Source organism: Brassica napus, chromosome A5 (assembly GCF_020379485.1).
Source record: "Brassica napus cultivar Da-Ae chromosome A5, Da-Ae, whole genome shotgun sequence".
NCBI classification, from domain to species: Eukaryota; Viridiplantae; Streptophyta; class Magnoliopsida; order Brassicales; family Brassicaceae; genus Brassica; species Brassica napus.
Genome location: NC_063438.1, coordinates 21452952 through 21472265, shown reverse-complemented (window position 1 = coordinate 21472265; position 19314 = coordinate 21452952). Strand labels below are relative to the sequence as shown.

The following is a 19314-nucleotide window of genomic DNA, read 5'->3' as shown; positions in this document are numbered from 1 at the left end:
CTATTATTATTTATTATACGAGTTTTTATTTCTCAAGATTACTTCCAAACTAACAAACCGTCCGTAATCCTACACATAAATTTAAAATATGAGTACAATAAATGAATGTTTCTTACAAGCATTTCCATAATATACTTTTCTATTCAACCACAATCTATTTTCCAATAAAACTATCATATTTAAATTTATACTTTTTTATAAAATTATAATACAAAGAATATTTTATTCATGAAATTATATATTTGATTAAACTTTATAAATTTTAATTTTAATTACTTTTACTAAATTATTTGATATATTTTATGTGTGACGAATACCATATCATATAATACAAACTTACTTTTCTACATAGTTTGGTAAAATGAAAATAAAATTAAAAATAAGATTCATTTTGAAGAGAGATAAACAATAAAGTACTTTGGGTACGTGTATATATATATAAATATTAATTATTAATTTATAACTTTAATGAGACTTAAAATATTACTTTATTATATTATCAAACTATGTCATATTTTATACCGATTTAGTTTGGAATCGAATATTAATTTATTGTGTGTTTTAATTATAAATCAATATTAATTTAGGGATTTTTAATGTATACAGCATTATATATCTTTTGAATTCTGATCACATTCTATATATTCTCAGAAAAAGTTGAATATTTATTTCTTCAAAACTCTTAATTTTGATAGTACATGATATAAACATGTGAACAAATTGTCAAACCCTAAAATAGAATTGGAAAACCAGTTCCAAAGTAAATACTTGATCCGACTTAGCAACATTTTTTTCTTATATACTCATGTTCGGTGACGGAACTAACATAATATATAAAAAAAAACTAACATAATATCAGATTGGGTCATATGATATGATACATGCAAACTGTTGTTAAAGATTTATGTTCTTCTTACAAAATATCTGGCGAAATTAGTTTATTGACCTTTGTAAATTCATGTCTATAAAAAAAATTTGTAAATAAAAAATTTGGACAATTTTTTGATTTGTGCGTATCATCCTTGCGCATGGGACAAGTTAATCTTCTATGTATCTTCCATGTCTATAAATTTGACCACCGTAAAATAATGTTCTCCCTCTTCTACTGCCACTGCCACTGTTCGTGTTGATCTGTATAAGAAGATATACAAGCTATTTATCATCAGAGGCTAACCATTAACTAATGCATTTAAATACTGAGAAATTTAATATATTTTGGGGAGAATGAAAACGTAGATGTTTGTGGCCCTGTGGGTATCTCATATAATCAATATGGCATTACGATAAACTGTGTAGTCAAATTGCAGTGGTTGACTTGGCTCCACGCAAATGCTCTCACTCTCTTTCGCAAGTCCTTTAATTTTTGTTGTAATAATTATTAAATCAATAACAAAGGATCCGTTTAATGATTAAAATGTTGGAATCATAGTACTTGACATGCAAGCTAGTGACACGAGTAAAGCCCTTTTTCCTTTTTCTTTCTTTTCTTGTTTCCTTCCCATAACGGTTTTATAAACCTTACCAACTTTTTAACTAAGATTTTTACTGCTTCGGGTTTCATTTCTTTATTTCTCGGTTTCAGTTTTCACTCCCTTTTACTTACTTGTGGTATGTTTTTAGTGTAAGACAAATGTAGATATTTAAGACAATTTTCAAAAGAAAAACATAGGTATATTTTCTTGAGGTCACGCATGGAGAAAATAAAACTTTCAATTGCTTCTTATGCACCATACCTTTAATGATCAATAATGCCTCCCTTTTCTTTTTCTTACGATACACATCCATGTTATGTATTCAGTGTTTGTAATGTTAGATGATATCTATGTTTATATAAATAGAGAATATATATCGAAAGAGAGATATATAAAGTGAGTGTGGGTAATGATTGGGAGGTTTACATGGAGCACAAAGAAGGATGACTCATAGACACTCCAAATTGTTTAGAGACTTTGCAGCATGACATTGAATCTTCTCCTTTTATTCTCTCCTTTTTACTTATAATTCTTCATTTTCTGTACGGCTCTTCCTCTATTATCTTAGTTTTATTCTTTCTTTATATCTATCCACAAACAATAATATAAATATATAGAGATATGCAACAATTACAATTTGATATATATATATATATATATATATATATATATATAAAACATCAATAGTTACATGCATACTGACTAAAGTTTGTAGTTTTAATGACAATATATAGTTCAAATCCGGGAATGTGTGTCTATAACTCATACACGACAGGAAAAAACATTGATCATTATAAGAGATGTAGATGTTTTAAGAAAATAAACACATGTTTGCTATACAACGTGATTAGGTTAACACTAATATTCCCCCACTGACAATTAGTTTCAACTGCAACAAAACCATATATAGTTTGAAGACATGTGTCTGGCTCATAAATGTCGAACAATTAAAGTGAATACAATGTACCCTTAAGTGAATATATAACCATATCAATTATGATAAAGATACTACAAGCTTTGGTCGAAATGTGACAGAAGCATGTTTCAAGTATATCATTGGTCTTTTATTCTTTTTGTGGGATGCACGCATATCACTTATCAGCGATTTTAGGACACAGTAAGAATATGGAGATGAACGGTTTTTAGCCACTTTTGCCATAAGCAAGAATTGAAAATTGTCTTTAAAATGATTAATTTTGGAAAAAAATGTAAATAAATAATATGCAGAAAGAGTTGCAAGAATGGAATTGAAACAAAGGTGAGCAGAAGAATAAGATAAAAGTAAACTCAAAATCATTGCCAAGTTTGTAACTCTCTTCGCTCTACTCCACTCATGTCTAGTTCATTATCTCTTCGCATATATGTGATATTAATCACATAGATTCACTGCAAGAGAAATCGAATAAGAAAAGGGAAAGGGAAAATGTGAACATAAATCATAGTAAACGGAATCCAAGATCTATGGTTCTATGTTATCCATGATATGATGATAATGTCATGTGTGCTTAGTAAATTATAAGGGTGTTTTAAAAAGTAATGGGTCTAAATATCACGCAAAATAAACCCTAAGAACTTTTATCAAACTTATAAAAAAAAAATCTGAATCGGTTGTACGAACTAGGTATGGTTATAAAAAGTTCCAATTTTTCGTAAAAACATTTTGTGGTTTCCCTAAAATTATAAGAATTAAGTTGCGATACTAAAAAATTCTGGTATTAGAGAACTTTTCTTATAATTTAGTGTATAATTTAACTACAAATACTGCATTACTGCTTGTTAAACATAGACTATACAGTACAACGGAATAAAAGCACTGTTGTTTATGACTTTATCTTATCCATGAAAATTATAGGGAAATTGGAGCCTATAGCAACGAAAAAAACGGTAATCGGTAGAGTAGCTATTTTACCTAATACACCAATATACCATGCATCTTTTATATAATAATACTATTATGCCCTCTAACACAACCGGTAAAACCTGTAAACAAAAAAACACTAATGTAATAATACTTACCTAATACACATACATCGTGGCCTTTAGAGAATCACATAATAAATGGTTTCTTTTCCATTTTTGATCCACATGGTAACCACCAAAACCATTTCTGAAGTAGCTTTGCCTAGGAGATGCCCATCTGCAACGGCTCGCTTGGCTACTGACGGAAAGCTTTGTGCATCTGAAATCTATGGAGTCGCCGTCAACGTAAACGACACCGCCGCGAGGTTTGTCAACACTTCCTTTAATTGCCTTAATCTCTTCGGTTTACGAGGCGGTTACATGTACTATTCCCATGGATATCGTCAGTTACACATATTTTTTTTGCTGTGAATGTTCTTGAATTGATCGGAGAAGATGAACAGTTTTTGTAAAATTATATTACAATTTTTTTTTGAATTATATATCTGTACAATTTTAAAAACCTATTATTATATGCCATCTGCTGTCAAAAATAAATATCATTTAGCTTAAACAATTATTTTAGTTCCATTTTTTATATTTTGATTTCAGAACCAATATAACCTACATCGATAAAACAATATTTTAAAATGTATAATTAAATAAGGTTCTCATTAATGAGAATATTTACAAGACTGTCATTCTCTTAGACTAGTTTATTAACAAATTACAACTGCAAATTTTGTTTGCAGTCATCAAAACACCTACCGACCTAGAATCAAGAATGCGTAATCCTCCCACACCTGGTTCAAAGATCCAAAGTTAAAAGGATTTAATCGGTTGATTTGTAAAACGATATACATTTATCAAGATAAAGACAGTGCAAATGACACAACAACATGAGACAAAAACTAAAGAAGAAGAAGTTGCATGATGAGGCAAAATCCAAAAAGACTTTTAGTCAAAGATCATGCTCGAGGCAAATCAGACAGTGGGTTCTCTGTCAATGTAAGAGAAAATCTGATTTATAGATTTTCCCACTTACATTCCATATCATCATCATCATGACTTGTATAAAGCTTTTTTACACACATACAATGAAAGAAACAAAGGAAATCTTTTTTTTTTCTTGTAAAATCAGAAAACATGTCAAACAAGTAAAAGATCCATGCAATATTTTTTAACTCTGTTAAAGCTGATGTGAAGATGTTAGTGTCTCTACACAATCTTCTTGAAGATATGAACCAAACAAGACAAATAAACAAATTGTTATATATATTTTTTTTGAAGATACACTTTTATCTTTCAACTTAACCAGGTCTGAATAAAAAAACTTAGACAAATACAACTTCGAATTTGGGACAAGGGTTACTCTGTATGTGAGTACTAAGACTTGAGTTTTTTCCGAATTTGAAGTTGTAAAGGGCTTGTCTTTGAGTCAGACCAAGCGGGTACATTGCGTATACTCTAAGCACACCATCTCCCCTTAAGCTCGCGGGCCTTTCCTTCTTCCATATCGGTTCATGTCTAAGAGACTTAAACTTTGTGAGAACCGCAGATTCCAAAGCTTCCAGAGTCAGATCACCATCCCTGTCCGAACATAGCGAGAAGAACAAGTATAAGTAACGCTCCAAGCTTTAGATTAAGGGCTGAACAAGCAAATTAATACTGGCTTTACCTTAAAAAGATGGATTCCATATCAAACGTGCCTCGTTCTCTAACAAACAAATGATAAACTGTCTCTGAGCCTCTGGTGCATTTGCAGGGTCGTTTCTTGAACTCATGACTGTTCTCTTCTTGCTCACGGATCCTTGTAGCCACGAAAATGCAGAGACGGCAAGAGGAGTGTACAGCAGCCATATCAACAAGTGCCTTGAAAGAATCTGAAGGGCCTTCATGTTTCCATCTAAAATAAAAATAAAACAAAGCTTGTGAAGCTTTTCATTATGTCTGAACATGTTTTTTTAATATTCTACATTTACCGCACCTTAGCATCTTATTATAGGCGTCAGGATTATCTGCAAGATACTTCATTCTCTTTGCAACTGGCTCTATATCAGTCATCTGTTTAATGTGAAGGATTGAATCAGGAGATGGTGCAAATTCTTGAATATTTGGAGCACCAACAACCACAGGGACAGATCCTATAAGCAGAAATTGATCATAAGTTGCTCTTTAGAAACAGATAACAGGATAGGCTCAACGCTCTCATATTGATGATCCACGTTATATAGTTCTGCCAATCATCGTTCTTGGATTGAAATAACAATTAGCTCAGACATGCAAGTTGACTACCAGTGGCTAACCTAGTCTTGGGCATATTATTCAAACCCGAAAACCGGAGCGAAACAGAACCGAGAAAACCGAAACTGGAATGAAATTTACAAAAACCCAAACGGTTCCTATTTCTCAGAACTGAAACCGAATATCCGAAATATAATTAATATATTAATTATTATTATTAAAATAGTTATTTATAAAAAAAATGATCCAAAACCACAAATCTTTATGGTTTTTCCGGGTTTAACTCGGGTTTCGGAGATTTTTATGTTTTTCGGTTTTAATCCCGAACCAAATACAAATTATTTCTAATCCCAACGCTGAGCTAACCAGTGGTCGTCTGCTCATATAGTTCTCTTCGACGCAAACAGTAAAGTTGAAAGATCAGCAGATAGAGATGGAGAGATATACATACCAGCGACAAGAGATTGGAAGAACTTCTCGGTGACATAATCCTCCTCATTGGTGTTCTCAAAAGCTAGACTGAACTTATAATGCTTAAGAGCTTCAACCTTCTCCACTGCAAACAATTTAAGTTGTATTGGTTCAAGAACTTCAAAGATACGGTCATAGCACGGAACATTTCGCTAGCAATGACTCAATACATACCTCTCTCATTACGGTTCCGGTGACAAGTACCATAAGAATCAATCGTAACATTCGCCTCCATCAAGGCTTCAAGAGCTTGCAGCCTAAAATTCTGAGCAATACAATTGGAAATGAAAGCAGCAGCAAGAGCTTTCTCGGTCTTTGGTTGCACTGGAGCCATAACATCATACTCCGCCCATGAGAAGTACCCAACGGGAACATCTGATGACAGACTAGTTGTCATCACAATATCATAACCCTTCCTGATGAACAACAGAACATTAAAAAAGAGTCAGATAATACTTTTTACGAGGCATTCTACATGTAGTCTAGAGAGTATTAAAGTCCTGTAAAGATTGTGCTTACCCACCGTCGTGCCTGAGCAAGATTGTTCTGAAGGTAGTATCTTGCTGATTCCATGGAACGTAGTATACTGAGTGTTCCAGGTTGATGACTTAATCCAAACGCTGCATCTGGGGTTTTATTTGATTTCATTCCAATTGCGCAATCAACTGAGCACGATTCAAAGTCCTACAATTTGTAGAGGAATGAAGTCATTCAGAAGTAGAAATTCCCCAAGGATCCCACAGGGAAAGTTTAGTTCTTTGTTTCAATAGATTACAAATACTTGTATCCCAAGCAATGCTTAAAAAAAGTGTTCTAAAAATCAGTCTAGGCAGCAAATAAAAAAATCAGTTTAGACGTCCGCCTAATCAATTATCTTACCGCCTAGCTATTTTTTGAAAAACATTGCTTATTTAAAGCTCAAAGACTTTTGATCATTAGATGGTCTGTAACAGACCCGGACACTGTTATCATCATCCATCATCTAACAGCTAGCTAACAACAAGCAAAGCCTAAATTTTTGAGTAAACTCAGAATAACATGATCAGATCAAAGTGGCTTAATTGCCAAAAAGAACATAGTATTGAAAACAAACATCTCACATTCATCATTCTGATTCATGTATGAATAAAAAAAAAACAATTGAGAAGGAATGTAACCTTGTCACCACCGTAGATAAAGATGGGATCTTTACTGAAATTCCTAGCGTAACTCATTGTATCCTCTCTCTCCAACCACTCCTCGCACCTCTCCATTCCCGACACATTCTTCAAACCGGACGGTTTAGTCGGAGATTGCTTGTCCGAAGGCGACTTGGTGACAAAACCCGTTAATGTATCGAGCAAAGAGGCGTTATCGAGGCGACCCATAGACGCGATCTCGACGAGGACGACGATGGCCACGCAGATTGGCAAAAAGCTGGAAACTTTACGGCGGAGAGAGGAAGGGGACGAAGAGGAGGCATTGGCTACGGGTAATCCTTCGTGGGTCGATCCAATTTTGGGTCCTCGGAGATTGGAGAAAACGCCCATCTATTGTTGTTATTGTTGTTGTTGTTGTGTCGATCAAATGGCTTTGAAGAATTGCGATTGGGTTTATTGTTTTAGGTGTTTGGTTGTTGAGGAAGAGGATAAAGTTGCCATCTTTGGTTTTCGAAGTCCATGTTCATGGCCGCATGGGATATTATTGACTCAATAGTGTATACGTATTTTATTTACATTCATTTTTTTATTTTATTTTGGGATGGAATGTGTTTGTGTTGGAACCATGTTTTGATATAAAAATGAATATTTTGCACTGCAAAGAACATGGGGAATTCAATCCGTATCAAATCAAATCAAAGAGCAGGTAAACGAATTTTAGTTTAGTGCCCAAGGCGGCGGCTAAAACCAAACCATGTGAAGCAGGGATGTTGTAAGCTATATACTACTTAGTCTCATTTGATCTTGAACAGTGTACCCTAATACTAAAAACATGGCGCATATTGGGTTTTGAGTTACGAGCACAACAGAACCAACCATTTCAAAGAGAAGATGAGAAGATCATTGATCAGTGGAAGAAAGGCAACCCCAGCATTTGGGATGTGTATTAGACTATATACAATGGTTTCAAGATTCAACACCCTCCACTTCATCTTTTAACACTCAATGTCATATTCTCTTTCTTACACATCATCATTCAACACACATTTTTATCCACTACAATAGTCTTATTGAATAAAATTAAACACTTTATTTTATTAATTAATAATTATTTTTTTCTATATCCAAATTAAATAAACCTAGTCTCTATTTATAGATAATTTAAAAAGATAAATTTTAGTATGAGAAATAAAAATAAATTATTTAATTTATAATGAAATTAATTAGTTTTAAATAACTAAGAAAATATCAAAATATCAAAAATCTTTAGAAAGTGACATGTGTCGTTGGTGATCCCCACTTTCTTCTTATTCAACATGTTGAATCTTTTCAACACCAATTAATTCACATCATCAAATTTTATTTTTCAACACCATCATTGTAGAGATTCAACTGTTGAATCTTTTATTCAACACCCCCATTGTACATAGTCTAATAGAGGATTCAGAGCACCAGTGTACTTTAAGAGAAAAATTAATTTATTTTTACAGGCAATTGTTCCAGATGGAGATGAACTCTACTTGTCACTTCAGTCTGAGTTTCTTTACATTTGTTTACTTTGAGAACAAAAACAACATACTTGTGCAACTTACAGATTTTGAACACTACATAGTCCCTTGGGTATTGAGTTAAAACTCAGTAATAGGACTGGGCACAAGAAGGTTACTTGCAATTTTGCGTGTACTTGCGATTTGACTTGCCTTGTACGAATAATGAAATTGTTGGCTTGTACTTGCCTTGTTAAAAACGAGGACTTGCTATTTCAAGTACTTGATCAAAAATAAATCACTTGCAAGCTACTTGCTTTGTTCTATTACTTATTATTTACGAGTATTTGTGAACTATTTACGAGTTTTTTGGAATATTTAAGAACTATTTACTAAATAATACTCTATTAGAAATAGACATAAAAATTTGTTTTGTTTATTCTACTTGAAAATTTAGTTATATGATTTGTTATTACATGTTACTTGTTTAGAGAAGACATTTTTGTTATCGTATAAATTATACAATGTTTATATCGAAAGATGCATATATATTTTTTATTTGTCTTCTTTATATAATACTTGACTAGAAGACAACGATTATTTAAAAATCAAGATGAATACGAAACAAGTAACAAGTATAAAAAGAGTAATGAATAACTGAAACTGAAATTATTAATGGAATTGTTGATTCCACTCATTTCATTTATTCACTAGGGTTTATTTTGTGAAACAAAAAGAATGAATTTTTCAAAGGATTTTCATTTTTGTTTCATTCCAAAAATGAAATATATGGAATTGTTTTGGAATGGTACTCATTGTGTCTGGTAAATATTTTATGGAATATATGGAATTATTTTGAAATGGTATTCATTATAACTGATAAATATTTTATGGAATGTTATGAAATGATACATTCCAAACAAATCTATTCCACAAAATTGCATTCCAGTTACAGCCAATATTTGTGTCGAATCTTAAATACAAGTAAAAGAAAAGACAAATATAAACAAATAATTAATAGATCATGTAACAAATAGCAAGTAGTGGGGCAAGTAACGGGGCGTAACGAGTCAAGTACTAAAAATTATAATGATACTTGATACTTAACTTGGTCTTGCAAGTAATGAAAATTGTCGATTTGTTACTTGCCTTGACAACACTGAATACTTGAATTTTCAAAGTGGATACGAGTCAAATAGCAAGTTTAAGGCGAGTAACGAGTAATGATGCGCAGCCCTACTCAGTACTAGCCGGGCAAAGCTTGAGTAACCAAATGATGATCATCTGTACGAGTCGTGAATTGCGATGATTGCATAAACTTGTATATTGAGACTGTATCATGGTTTTATCATGCTCGCTCTAATAACGTCGGTCTAACGTAGCAAAAGTAGATGTTTCTTATTGAATATAAAACAGAAAATCAAACCAAATAATGTAATTAATTTCCTAATGAGGAAATAATACAACTTTTCTGTATATGGAAGTGATGATCTTAGAGTCCACGCAATAGTGCCCTTTACTGTTTTGTTTTAAGAGACTGGTGTGATAATTTCATTGGCTTGTAAGTTGTAACCAAAATGGGCACTCAGAAAGAAAGCACCACCACTTCTATATGATAAAAGGGATGCTTTCTACAATTTGAGATCCTTCATGATCAAATAAAGTAAACACAAAATAATGTAATATATTATCCTAGATCACAACTATCCTTAAAATGGATCCATATCATAAATCTATATTATCATCTGGTTAACCTTAATCACTTTGTGAGATTTATAGTCTTCTCCCCTTATCTATCTTTTATGGATAATATCTTATCTAATATGGACATTTAGTATGGTCTTATCTAATGGGTGAAATTAGCAAATTGTTGAAAAATAGATCAATCCTTATCGCCAACCATTTTGAAAACTATACATATATTTTATAAGTAATTCAGTAATTGTTATTAATATACCCAAATATTCAACATTTGATTTAACATTTGATTTAACTAAAAAAAAAAAAATCCAAGCACGATCTCCAACCACTCGAATCCTCATTGTCAGAAGGCAAAAACAAAACGAACGGTCCATAATATTCCAGGTTACGTTATCTAATTGGCTAATATATTAAAAGCATAAAAAAATTAAGAGTCTTTTTTATCATTGGTCCACTATGTTGAAACAAATAATGAATATCTAATTATAAATTATAATGTTAAAGTATAGAATAAAAAATAAATAAAAAAAAAAAGAAAATTTGGGAGAAGAGAAAAAGAAAAAAGCTTTCACCCTTTAAAATGGCGGATCGTGTCGAGATGGCAACAACACACTTGTCGTCTCACCCAGCAGAGTCTCTGGTGGTTTCTCCGTTGCGAATCTAAATTCTCGAGAAATATAATTAGGTAAGGTAAGGTACTATATATTATTAGACCTGGTCGGATCTGTCTTTGTCGGATTATCCACTTGACATGTCTTCTATGCTTAACATCTGTTCTTGTTTTGTTGTTTGTGTGTGTTTGAATCAGATTAAATTAGTAACCTAGTGAAATTACAGTCAAAAGAGATAGTCTTTTCGATCTGATTCTAGTTTTTTTTATTCAATCGATTACTTAAGAGAAATGGGATTTGCTTTTCCTCTGGATCTTGGAGTACATCTTTCTCATGCTTGTTCATGAAATGGAGTTTCTTCCTGCATTAACTTTGCTTAATTATTATAATTTGAGAGTCCTCTGAAGATACAGACAAGATGTGACAAGTGTTCTGTTCAGTTTATCTCTGTAGCAATTTTGCTGATATGGTTCATATTTATGGGTCGTTGAGAAGACACTGTATCTGGTATGAACTCATTTTGCTCAAAAAGTCTTTTTCTTTTTATTGCATAAACGTTATCTGAAGATCTTCTATTATTGATTTGACTTTCATTTGCGTTTACATGTGTGTGTACACATTTATTTATGTGGTTTGTCTAGTTTTGTTGCTTTGCTTCTCTTTACTTACTCTAGATATGGTTGTGAACATGCAATATGTGTCACTTAGCTCAGATCTTTTTTAATGTCATGGATTCTTAGCATTTTGTTATCTACTCTAACTTCTTTACCTTTGACTCTTTTTCTTAATGGTGTTTAACCTCTTAAAAGGAAGCGATTTAGATCTTTGGTTTCATTGAAGAAGCATAAGGAGTGAACCAACACAAGGAATATGGGAACTCACATCAATTTCAACAACTTAGGAGGTGGTGGTGGTGGTGGTGGTGACCCTGGTGGGGAAGGATTCAACCAGATGAAGGCAACAGATACTGCATATCCCTTGGCGAGACAGTCTTCGCTTTACTCACGAACGTTTGATGAGCTTCAGAGCTTACTAGGTGGACCTGGAAAAGATTACGGGTCGATGAACATGGATGAACTCTTGAAGAGCATATGGACTGCTGAGGAAGCTCAGGCCATGTCCATGACCATGACTTCTTCAGCTGCTACAACGATGGTGCAACCTGGTGGGAATCTCCAGAGGCAAGGCTCGTTGACGTTGCCTAGAACGATTAGTCAGAAGACTGTTGATGAGGTCTGGAAATGTCTGATCACCAAAGACGGTGGAGGTAGCAGCGGAGGTGGCGGTGGTGAGTCTAATAATGCGCCTCAGAGGCAACAGACTTTAGGGGCAATGACACTTGAGGACTTTCTGTTCCGGGCTGGAGTTGTAAGAGAAGATAACAACTCTTCACAGCAGATGGGTCAGGTCACCGGAAACAATAACAACGGCTTTTATGGTAACAACGGAGCTCCTGGGGGATTAGGCTTTGAGTTTGGTCAGACAAATCAAAACACCATATCATTCAACAATGCTACAATGCAGCAGCAGCAGCCACAACAGCAGTTTCAACAACAGCCACAACAGCAGTCACGGCAGCAGCTGAATCAGTCACTTCCACAGCAGCAGCGGGTGCCTCAGACCATTTTTCCTAAACAAGCAAATGTAGCATTTGCTGGGCCGGTGGGTATGGTCAACAAGAGTTTTAATGGGGCTGTGAATAATTCAATGAACAATACTAATGGTTTAGCTAGTTTCGGAGGAACCGGGGTCACTGTTGCAGCAACGTCTCCAGGGACAAGCAGCGCAGAAAACAACTCTCTGTCGCCAGCTCCTTATGTGCTTAATCGAGGAAGAAGAAGCAATACTGGTCTAGAGAAGGTTATCGAGAGGAGGCAAAGGAGAATGATCAAGAACCGAGAATCAGCTGCTAGATCAAGAGCTCGAAAGCAGGTTAGTAGTAATAACCTTACCAAACCGCAAACGTGTTCTTTCTATCCTGAACCACTTGAAGTACTAAGATGTTTTTATCTTCCATTACTCATTAATTGCAGGCTTATACCTTGGAACTGGAAGCTGAAATTGAAAAGCTCAAGAAAGTTAATCAAGAATTGCAGAGAAAACAGGTATCTAAATCGACTACCTGTCACTGTTTCTTTGCTTCTCCATCTCAGAATATAGTAGCCGCTTGGTTCTGAAACTGAGCTATTCCTCTTATGTTGCAGGCTGAAATGATGGAAATGCAGAAGAATGAGGTAACTATTAAGAACTTCATTTGTTTTCATAAGTTTTGACTCTGCAGCATCATAAGAACTAAATTGAAAAGAAAAAACATAAAATCTCTAATGGTTATTGGTATCCAGATCTTATACTTGTCAACATTTTTTTGCTCCCCTCTTCCTTTGATTATCCTGAATTTGATTATGTTGCTCACGACTACTGCTTTTTTGAATTAGCAGCTGAAGGAATCGTCGAAGAAACCATGGGGCAGCAAAAGACAATGCTTGAGAAGGACACTAACCGGTCCATGGTGATATCAGAACAAAGCAACAAGAACCAGACACCATTTGGCATGGGATTAATGTAATAGACAGATAGTGCTACATGTGCAGGAGATTAAGAGAATTTTATTAAATGGAAATCTAGGTTACATAGTAGGACAAGTTTTCATTATGCATAAAAACATATTTTGTTCCATGGCCTTCATTAGCCTAGTGTTTAGTCTTTAGATGATAATCATCCCTTTTGTGTTTTCTAGTTTATAAAAAGACATCCTTGTTTATATATATCACTCGACTCTGTTAGAAAACATATATATATATATATATATATATATATATATATATATATATATATATATATATATATATATATATTCCAAAAAGATTGCAATTAGAAAACAAGTTGATTATCCAAAATACCAAATTTCTAGGACTTAGACTCAAAAGGAGAGACCATTCGGTGGAGAGCCAGTTTCAAGCAGGAAACTCCTGCTACAATGCGACCTTGAAGTAGTACTAGAGGAAGAAGCCAACCCTGAGTCACCACCACCTCTCAGTGCTGACCTCCCTTTGTGCTCTTCAACCGCCATTGCAAGCTCCATATGCAACGGATCACAGCTTTCGCACAGCAGCCTCAAGACTTGCTTGATCGATGGCCTTGCTACGCCTTCTTTCTCAGTGCACCATCTCACAACCGCCACCACTGTTTCCAGCTGCTCACCGTCTATGCAGTCTTTGATTCTCGGATCCACCAGATCCACCCGTCTTGATTCTGACACAAGTAAAGGCTGAGACATTTCCACCAGATTCCTGCCTTCGTCGACAGCTCTTCTCCCTGTTATGATCTCTAGCAACACCACTCCGTAGCTGTACACGTCGCTCTTCTCTGTCAGCTCTTGTGTTACAACATACTCTGGATCTACATAGCCTGAAACAACTCACATATTTCAAACTGTTTTAGTCTTTTTAGATTGAACTTTTGGTAAGCTTTCAAGACAAGAATCAGTGATGTTCCTTTGTATCTACAGACCTGGAGTTCCACGGATATCAGTATTAATAGGTTCAAAACAAACGGAGCCATCTCTTGAAGCATGTGCAAGGCCAAAATCTGCAAGCTGCATTGTAAAAAGGAAAATTAATTTCCTTATTAGGTGAAACTAACAGACAAGTCAATGAGAAAGATATGTGAGACACACCTTAGCAACAAAGTTGTCGTCGAGTAATATGTTGCTTGACTTTATGTCTCTGTGACATAAAGGTGGGTCACAGTATAGATGAAGGTATTCCTGAAAGAACAGATAAAATATCCAGACAAGAACAGTAATAAGAACCATATAATATCAGTTTGATGAAGGCTTTAGAAATTTACCAGAGCATTAGCCACATCGATTGCGATTTTCATCCTAGTTGCCCAACTAAGTGGAGGTTTCTCTGTGGCTACACAGAAGTGAAGAACAAAGGTTCAAGATTCTGAAGCAAAAGTCAATAACATAGCACAAGAAAATCATGAGCATACAATGTAGATGATCCGTCAAGCTCCCATTGGCCATATACTCGTAGACAAGGAACCTCTCGTTCTTCTTAGTACAAAAGCCTTTCAAAGCAACTAGATGGCGGTGATGCAGCCTGGCGAGAAGCTCAATCTCTCTGCAAAACTCATCATCCGCTTGTTCAGAGCTCCTCTTCATCCTTTTCACAGCTGCAACCAAACCATTACTAAACTCACCTCTATGAACAGTCCCAAACCCCCCACTGCCAATCACACTGCTGAACTCTTTAGTTGCTTTCCTTATCTCCCTGTAGCTAAATTTCCTAAAAGCCAACGAACTGCCTGCAAACAAAAAACAAACCAAATGCTTGTTTCTTTAACTTTCTCAAAACATCATCACTAGAAGAGAACTTCACACACCTTCATGAATCATCATCACTTTAGGGAGGGAAGAAGGAAGCGTCTTCGTTAGATTATGATCCTTGCTCTCGGAGTCATCATCATCAAGCTCCCGTTTCTTTCTCTGGATAAGAACTATTAACACAGCGAGCATCATGACAGAAAACACAGTAACAGCGATCCCAATAGCCGGAACCACCGTCAAGTGATAACCATGGTGACTTCTTCTTGGAGACAAAACAAGATCATCATTGCCACTTGGACTATCAGCTACCACTGGAACTGGAGAAGCTTCTGGACTCAATGGAAACTCTGAGCAGAAGACATCAAATAAATCAGAAAAAAAAAACAAAACAATGATTTATGAATGACAACTTGACACATACCTGGAGTGGTGGTAAGCTCAGACACGTTAAAGAAGCAGCTAGCAAGCTCAAGAGCAGAACTACTATCAACACGGCTAGCTAAAGCAGCGTAGGTCGCATCCCTACAAGTACTCATCTTAATGTTATTCCCTCTATCCACCAAACTACGAATGTAAGTGATACCAGAGTTCAAGCAGCTCTTGCAACGAAACGGCAGCTCGCAGTTTCTTGAAACATCTCCAAACTTTGGGGACTGAAGCATTTGAGTAACAGTGGTGAGACCCTCGCAGTCGTAGCTAACGAGAATCTTGGTCCCTAGTCCGCAGAAGAGCGTCGCGTTCGTTGGGATGCCGTAGAGCTCCATGGTTCTTGAGATGGTGGTGATGCAGATGGAGGTCAAGTCTGGTGCCACTCCGAGATCCGCCGTGTGGTTAGCGTAGCGGGAGACGGATACGGCGACGAAGGCGTTCATGTAGCGGCAGCATTTGGCTCTGTCGGCGTTGGTGGAGCAGACGGAGGCGACGAGAGTGAAGTTTGATGAGGTCAAGTCCAGTGGACATTCTGTGAAAGAACTCACAAAGGTTAAAAACTTTTTTCAAGAAAATCAAGATTAGGATTAGTAGTTAACTCTCTCTCTCCTAATCTAAGTCTTGAAACATTATAATGCTAATCAAGAATCAAACCTGCTTCTGTTGGTGAAGGCAGTTGATGGAATCCAAGAACTGAGATGAATGTGAGCAAGAGAGCTTGCTTGTGAAGCACCATGGGGGAAGAAAGAGAGAGAGACTTTACTAAAGAGAGAGGTCAATGGGAAGAGTCGCCTGAGAGAATGACAGTTGAAGGCAATGTTTTAGTGACAATGAGACTGAGGAAGAGCCCAGATTTGCCTATTTTCCTTGTTACTTATGAAAACGACGAACCCACAAGAGATACCCCGTAATTTACCATTCTCTTATGTTTTTAGCCGCAAAGTTCGTTCATTTGCTTAAAACACCCACATGAATAATTGAATATATGCTTTGTTCCATCTTCTAGTTATCGAATATATTGAGATTTGAGAACTTTTTATGTGTGACCCTTATCAGACAAGCATTGTTTTCTACTTTTTTGTAAAAACTAAACTTTATCTACATGAAAAATACTCCCCTTATTTTTCTTGCTAAATACAACTTCCCCTTTATATGCATAGCATAATTAAACATAATGATTGCAATTGTTTGGTGTTTTGTAGCTTTTTTCCTACTCTTCCAAGTGGCTATAATGTCTTCGCTTGATTTTGGTTTCACAAAATCTCATATCATCACATTCACAGACTGTACAACAATAATTTGTTAATTAGAAACACCATAGTTTTTGTTAATACTAAGACATATAACAACTTTTCTGAAACAAATAAGGCAATAAGTAACTACTAGAGTTTATTCCGCACATCATGCGGGTATATTTTCATTTTATAAATATTTAATTTTGATATTATTATATAAATTTAAATATACAATTTATATCTTAGTGTTATGTATTTTATAACTTTTTAATTTTATTGTTTAGGTTACTTATTACTTTATTAATATAGGAGTTTGTTTTATACATTTTACCTTTTTTATTACATTTTCGAGTTTTCATAATTTCAAATAATCAAATAAAAAATATTTTTCAACATATGATTTTTGAAAATATATAGCTGTAGAAATAAATTTTTAACATATGTTAATAACTTCATTTGTATAAAAAAAATCTGACATGATTAACAAATTTGAACCCGTTTTAGTGGTAGATGATAATTTATTTAAATGAAAGCATTATATTACTTAATTACGAAATTAATTAATGCAATATTTAATAAAAAATATTTAAAAATTTAGTAAGATTTTGTTAGATTTTTCTCAACAGATTTTGTTATACCTGAAAATAAAATTCAAATCTATAGTTACAATTAATTTATTATTAATATTTCTATTAATTATTATGTCATATTATGTGATTAATGAAATGTTCCTAGGTAAACTTCTAAATAATAGATAAAAATGGTACTTCTCTTTTAATAGAGAAGATGTCGTAGAGGAATCTCTAGTGCTTCATATACATCTGTATATAACTACAAATATATGTCCGCTTTAATAAATTCAATTATACTACTATATATATATACTTTGTGGATGCAATAGGCTACGTAAATGGTTATATGAATTCAACATCCTAACTTACATTTTTTCACAATCCACGTCATCTTCTCTTTTTTTTACCTATTAATTCAACACCTATACAGATTTTATCTCTACAATGATTTTGTGTAATACAATTCAACACCCTAATTCTTATTTATATAACTTAATAGCCACATATCAATTCAAAAATTGATTGTAATTAAAGTAAATAATTTAAAATGACATACTTAAATATATTTTATTTTATTTATATTTATATTCTTTACTATTTTAGAAAATAATATTAAAATAATATTTTTAAACAAATATACAATGACGTAATTGAATTCAGAAAATTAATATAAATAAAAATAGAAACTATAAGAAAATTTTGACATTTTTATTCTATATCTAAATGAAATGAAACTAGTCTCTATTTATAGATCTTTAAAAATGTTAAATTTTGGTATAATTTTTATTTTTAAATAAAGTATTTTACTATAAATTAATTAAGTTTAAATTATCGGGTGAAAAAAAAGAACAAAAACTAGATAACCAATAATAATAAAATATGTTAGGGGTGGACGTTCAGATACCCGTTCGGGTTCGGATCAGGTATTTAGAATTTTCTGGTATTTTGGTATAGGGGTACAAAACTCGTTTGGGTATTTTTATACTTCGGGTCAGGTTCGGGTATTTTTAGTTCGGGTTCGGTTATTTTGGGTCGGATTCGAATATTGAGATTTTGAAAAAAAAAATTATATTTTTCATTTTTAGGTTTATTCTATTTGAAAATATAGATTTCACTTAAATGATTTTTTATTTTTAATAGATTAAATGATTGTTAGATTTGGAGATATCATTTCAAAAATAAATGAACATTAATTTGGCTATTGTTTTGAATTTTGAATATAACTTTTGTTAATACATGAAATAAAAAACTTGACAAGTATTTTAATTGATTGACAAATCATTTTTTCCGTAATTATATGTATATTATATGATCTTAAAGTATGTATAACATCAATATAAATATTTTAAATAAAATGAGAGATGTAAACAAGAAATATAAGGGTAAGTATACATATGTTCGGTTATCTTCGGATATTCATTCGGGTTCGGATATTATCTGTTCGGTTTCGGATATCCAATCTCTCCTAAATCAGTATCCGTTCGAGTATTTTGCTATTTCGGTTTGGATTTCGGTCATGTTTTTAGGTCAGGTTTGGGTACGAGTTCGGGTATCAGGTAAACTGCCCACCCCTAAAAGATGTGTAAGGGTGGAGTCAATTTATTTGGATTCAACTAGTTGAAAAAAATTAACGCTTGTGAATCCAGGTATGATTTTTTCAATTCAACACCTACATTACATTGGTTTAAGCTGTTGAATAATTTATTCAACAGACCCATTGC

General features: G+C 33.8%; 3 protein-coding genes and 1 pseudogene across 7 annotated transcripts; 1 reads left to right on the top strand and 3 right to left on the bottom strand.

Moving 5' to 3' along the window:
• Window positions 1–984: 984 nt before the first annotated feature.
• LOC125609772 lies at window positions 985–1094 on the bottom strand (annotated as a pseudogene).
• A 3432-nt stretch (window positions 1095–4526) lies between these two features.
• LOC125608922 (glycoprotein 3-alpha-L-fucosyltransferase A-like) lies at window positions 4527–8233 on the bottom strand. The gene is made up of 7 exons (XM_048779574.1): window positions 7244–8233; window positions 6610–6770; window positions 6261–6502; window positions 6067–6171; window positions 5359–5515; window positions 5050–5277; window positions 4527–4961 (listed from the first exon to the last, which is right to left on the bottom strand). Exons 1-7 carry the CDS (start codon window positions 7613–7615, stop codon window positions 4706–4708), a joined length of 1521 nt encoding a protein of 506 aa, XP_048635531.1. The 5' UTR covers window positions 7616–8233; the 3' UTR covers window positions 4527–4705.
• Window positions 8234–10932: 2699 nt separating this feature from the next.
• Window positions 10933–13794, top strand: LOC106428378 (ABSCISIC ACID-INSENSITIVE 5-like protein 7). Of its 5 annotated transcripts, none has more exons than XM_048781067.1 (5): window positions 10933–11103; window positions 11834–12956; window positions 13058–13129; window positions 13229–13258; window positions 13463–13794. In XM_048781067.1, exons 2-5 carry the CDS (start codon window positions 11895–11897, stop codon window positions 13535–13537), a joined length of 1239 nt encoding a protein of 412 aa, XP_048637024.1. In that variant the 5' UTR covers window positions 10933–11103; window positions 11834–11894; the 3' UTR covers window positions 13538–13794. The 5 variants fall into 5 exon arrangements, with proteins under 5 accessions (XP_048637024.1, XP_013724577.2, XP_013724576.2 ...); XM_013869123.3 differs by having other exon boundaries at window positions 13460–13794; XM_013869122.3 differs by having other exon boundaries at window positions 10937–11098; window positions 13460–13794.
• Window positions 13795–13929: 135 nt separating this feature from the next.
• LOC111215667 (probable receptor-like protein kinase At1g49730) lies at window positions 13930–16666 on the bottom strand. Its single transcript, XM_022719583.2, has 8 exons — window positions 16441–16666; window positions 15779–16318; window positions 15414–15704; window positions 15021–15335; window positions 14874–14941; window positions 14701–14790; window positions 14535–14619; window positions 13930–14432 (listed from the first exon to the last, which is right to left on the bottom strand). The coding sequence occupies exons 1-8, from the start codon at window positions 16520–16522 to the stop codon at window positions 13945–13947; spliced, it is 1959 nt and encodes a 652-aa protein (XP_022575304.2). The 5' UTR covers window positions 16523–16666; the 3' UTR covers window positions 13930–13944.
• Window positions 16667–19314: the final 2648 nt, after the last annotated feature.

Excerpts from the sequence above, each read along its gene's own strand:
- LOC125608922 (XM_048779574.1), bottom strand. The coding sequence starts at position 7,615 with ATGGGCGTTTTCTCCAATCTCCGAGGACCCAAAATTGGATCGACCCAC. Across the intron at positions 6,503-6,609 it reads AATCTTGCTCAGGCACGACG|GAAGGGTTATGATATTGTGA; the intron begins GTGGGTAAGCAC and ends GTTGTTCATCAG. Across the intron at positions 5,516-6,066 it reads CTTCCAATCTCTTGTCGCTG|GATCTGTCCCTGTGGTTGTT; the intron begins GTATGTATATCT and ends TTCTGCTTATAG.
- LOC106428378 (XM_013869123.3), top strand. The coding sequence starts at position 11,895 with ATGGGAACTCACATCAATTTCAACAACTTAGGAGGTGGTGGTGGTGGT. Across the intron at positions 12,957-13,057 it reads GATCAAGAGCTCGAAAGCAG|GCTTATACCTTGGAACTGGA; the intron begins GTTAGTAGTAAT and ends CATTAATTGCAG. Across the intron at positions 13,130-13,228 it reads AAGAATTGCAGAGAAAACAG|GCTGAAATGATGGAAATGCA; the intron begins GTATCTAAATCG and ends CTTATGTTGCAG.
- LOC111215667 (XM_022719583.2), bottom strand. The coding sequence starts at position 16,522 with ATGGTGCTTCACAAGCAAGCTCTCTTGCTCACATTCATCTCAGTTCTT. Across the intron at positions 14,791-14,873 it reads TCGATGTGGCTAATGCTCTG|GAATACCTTCATCTATACTG; the intron begins GTAAATTTCTAA and ends CTGTTCTTTCAG. Across the intron at positions 14,433-14,534 it reads TGATATCCGTGGAACTCCAG|GCTATGTAGATCCAGAGTAT; the intron begins GTCTGTAGATAC and ends GAGTTGTTTCAG.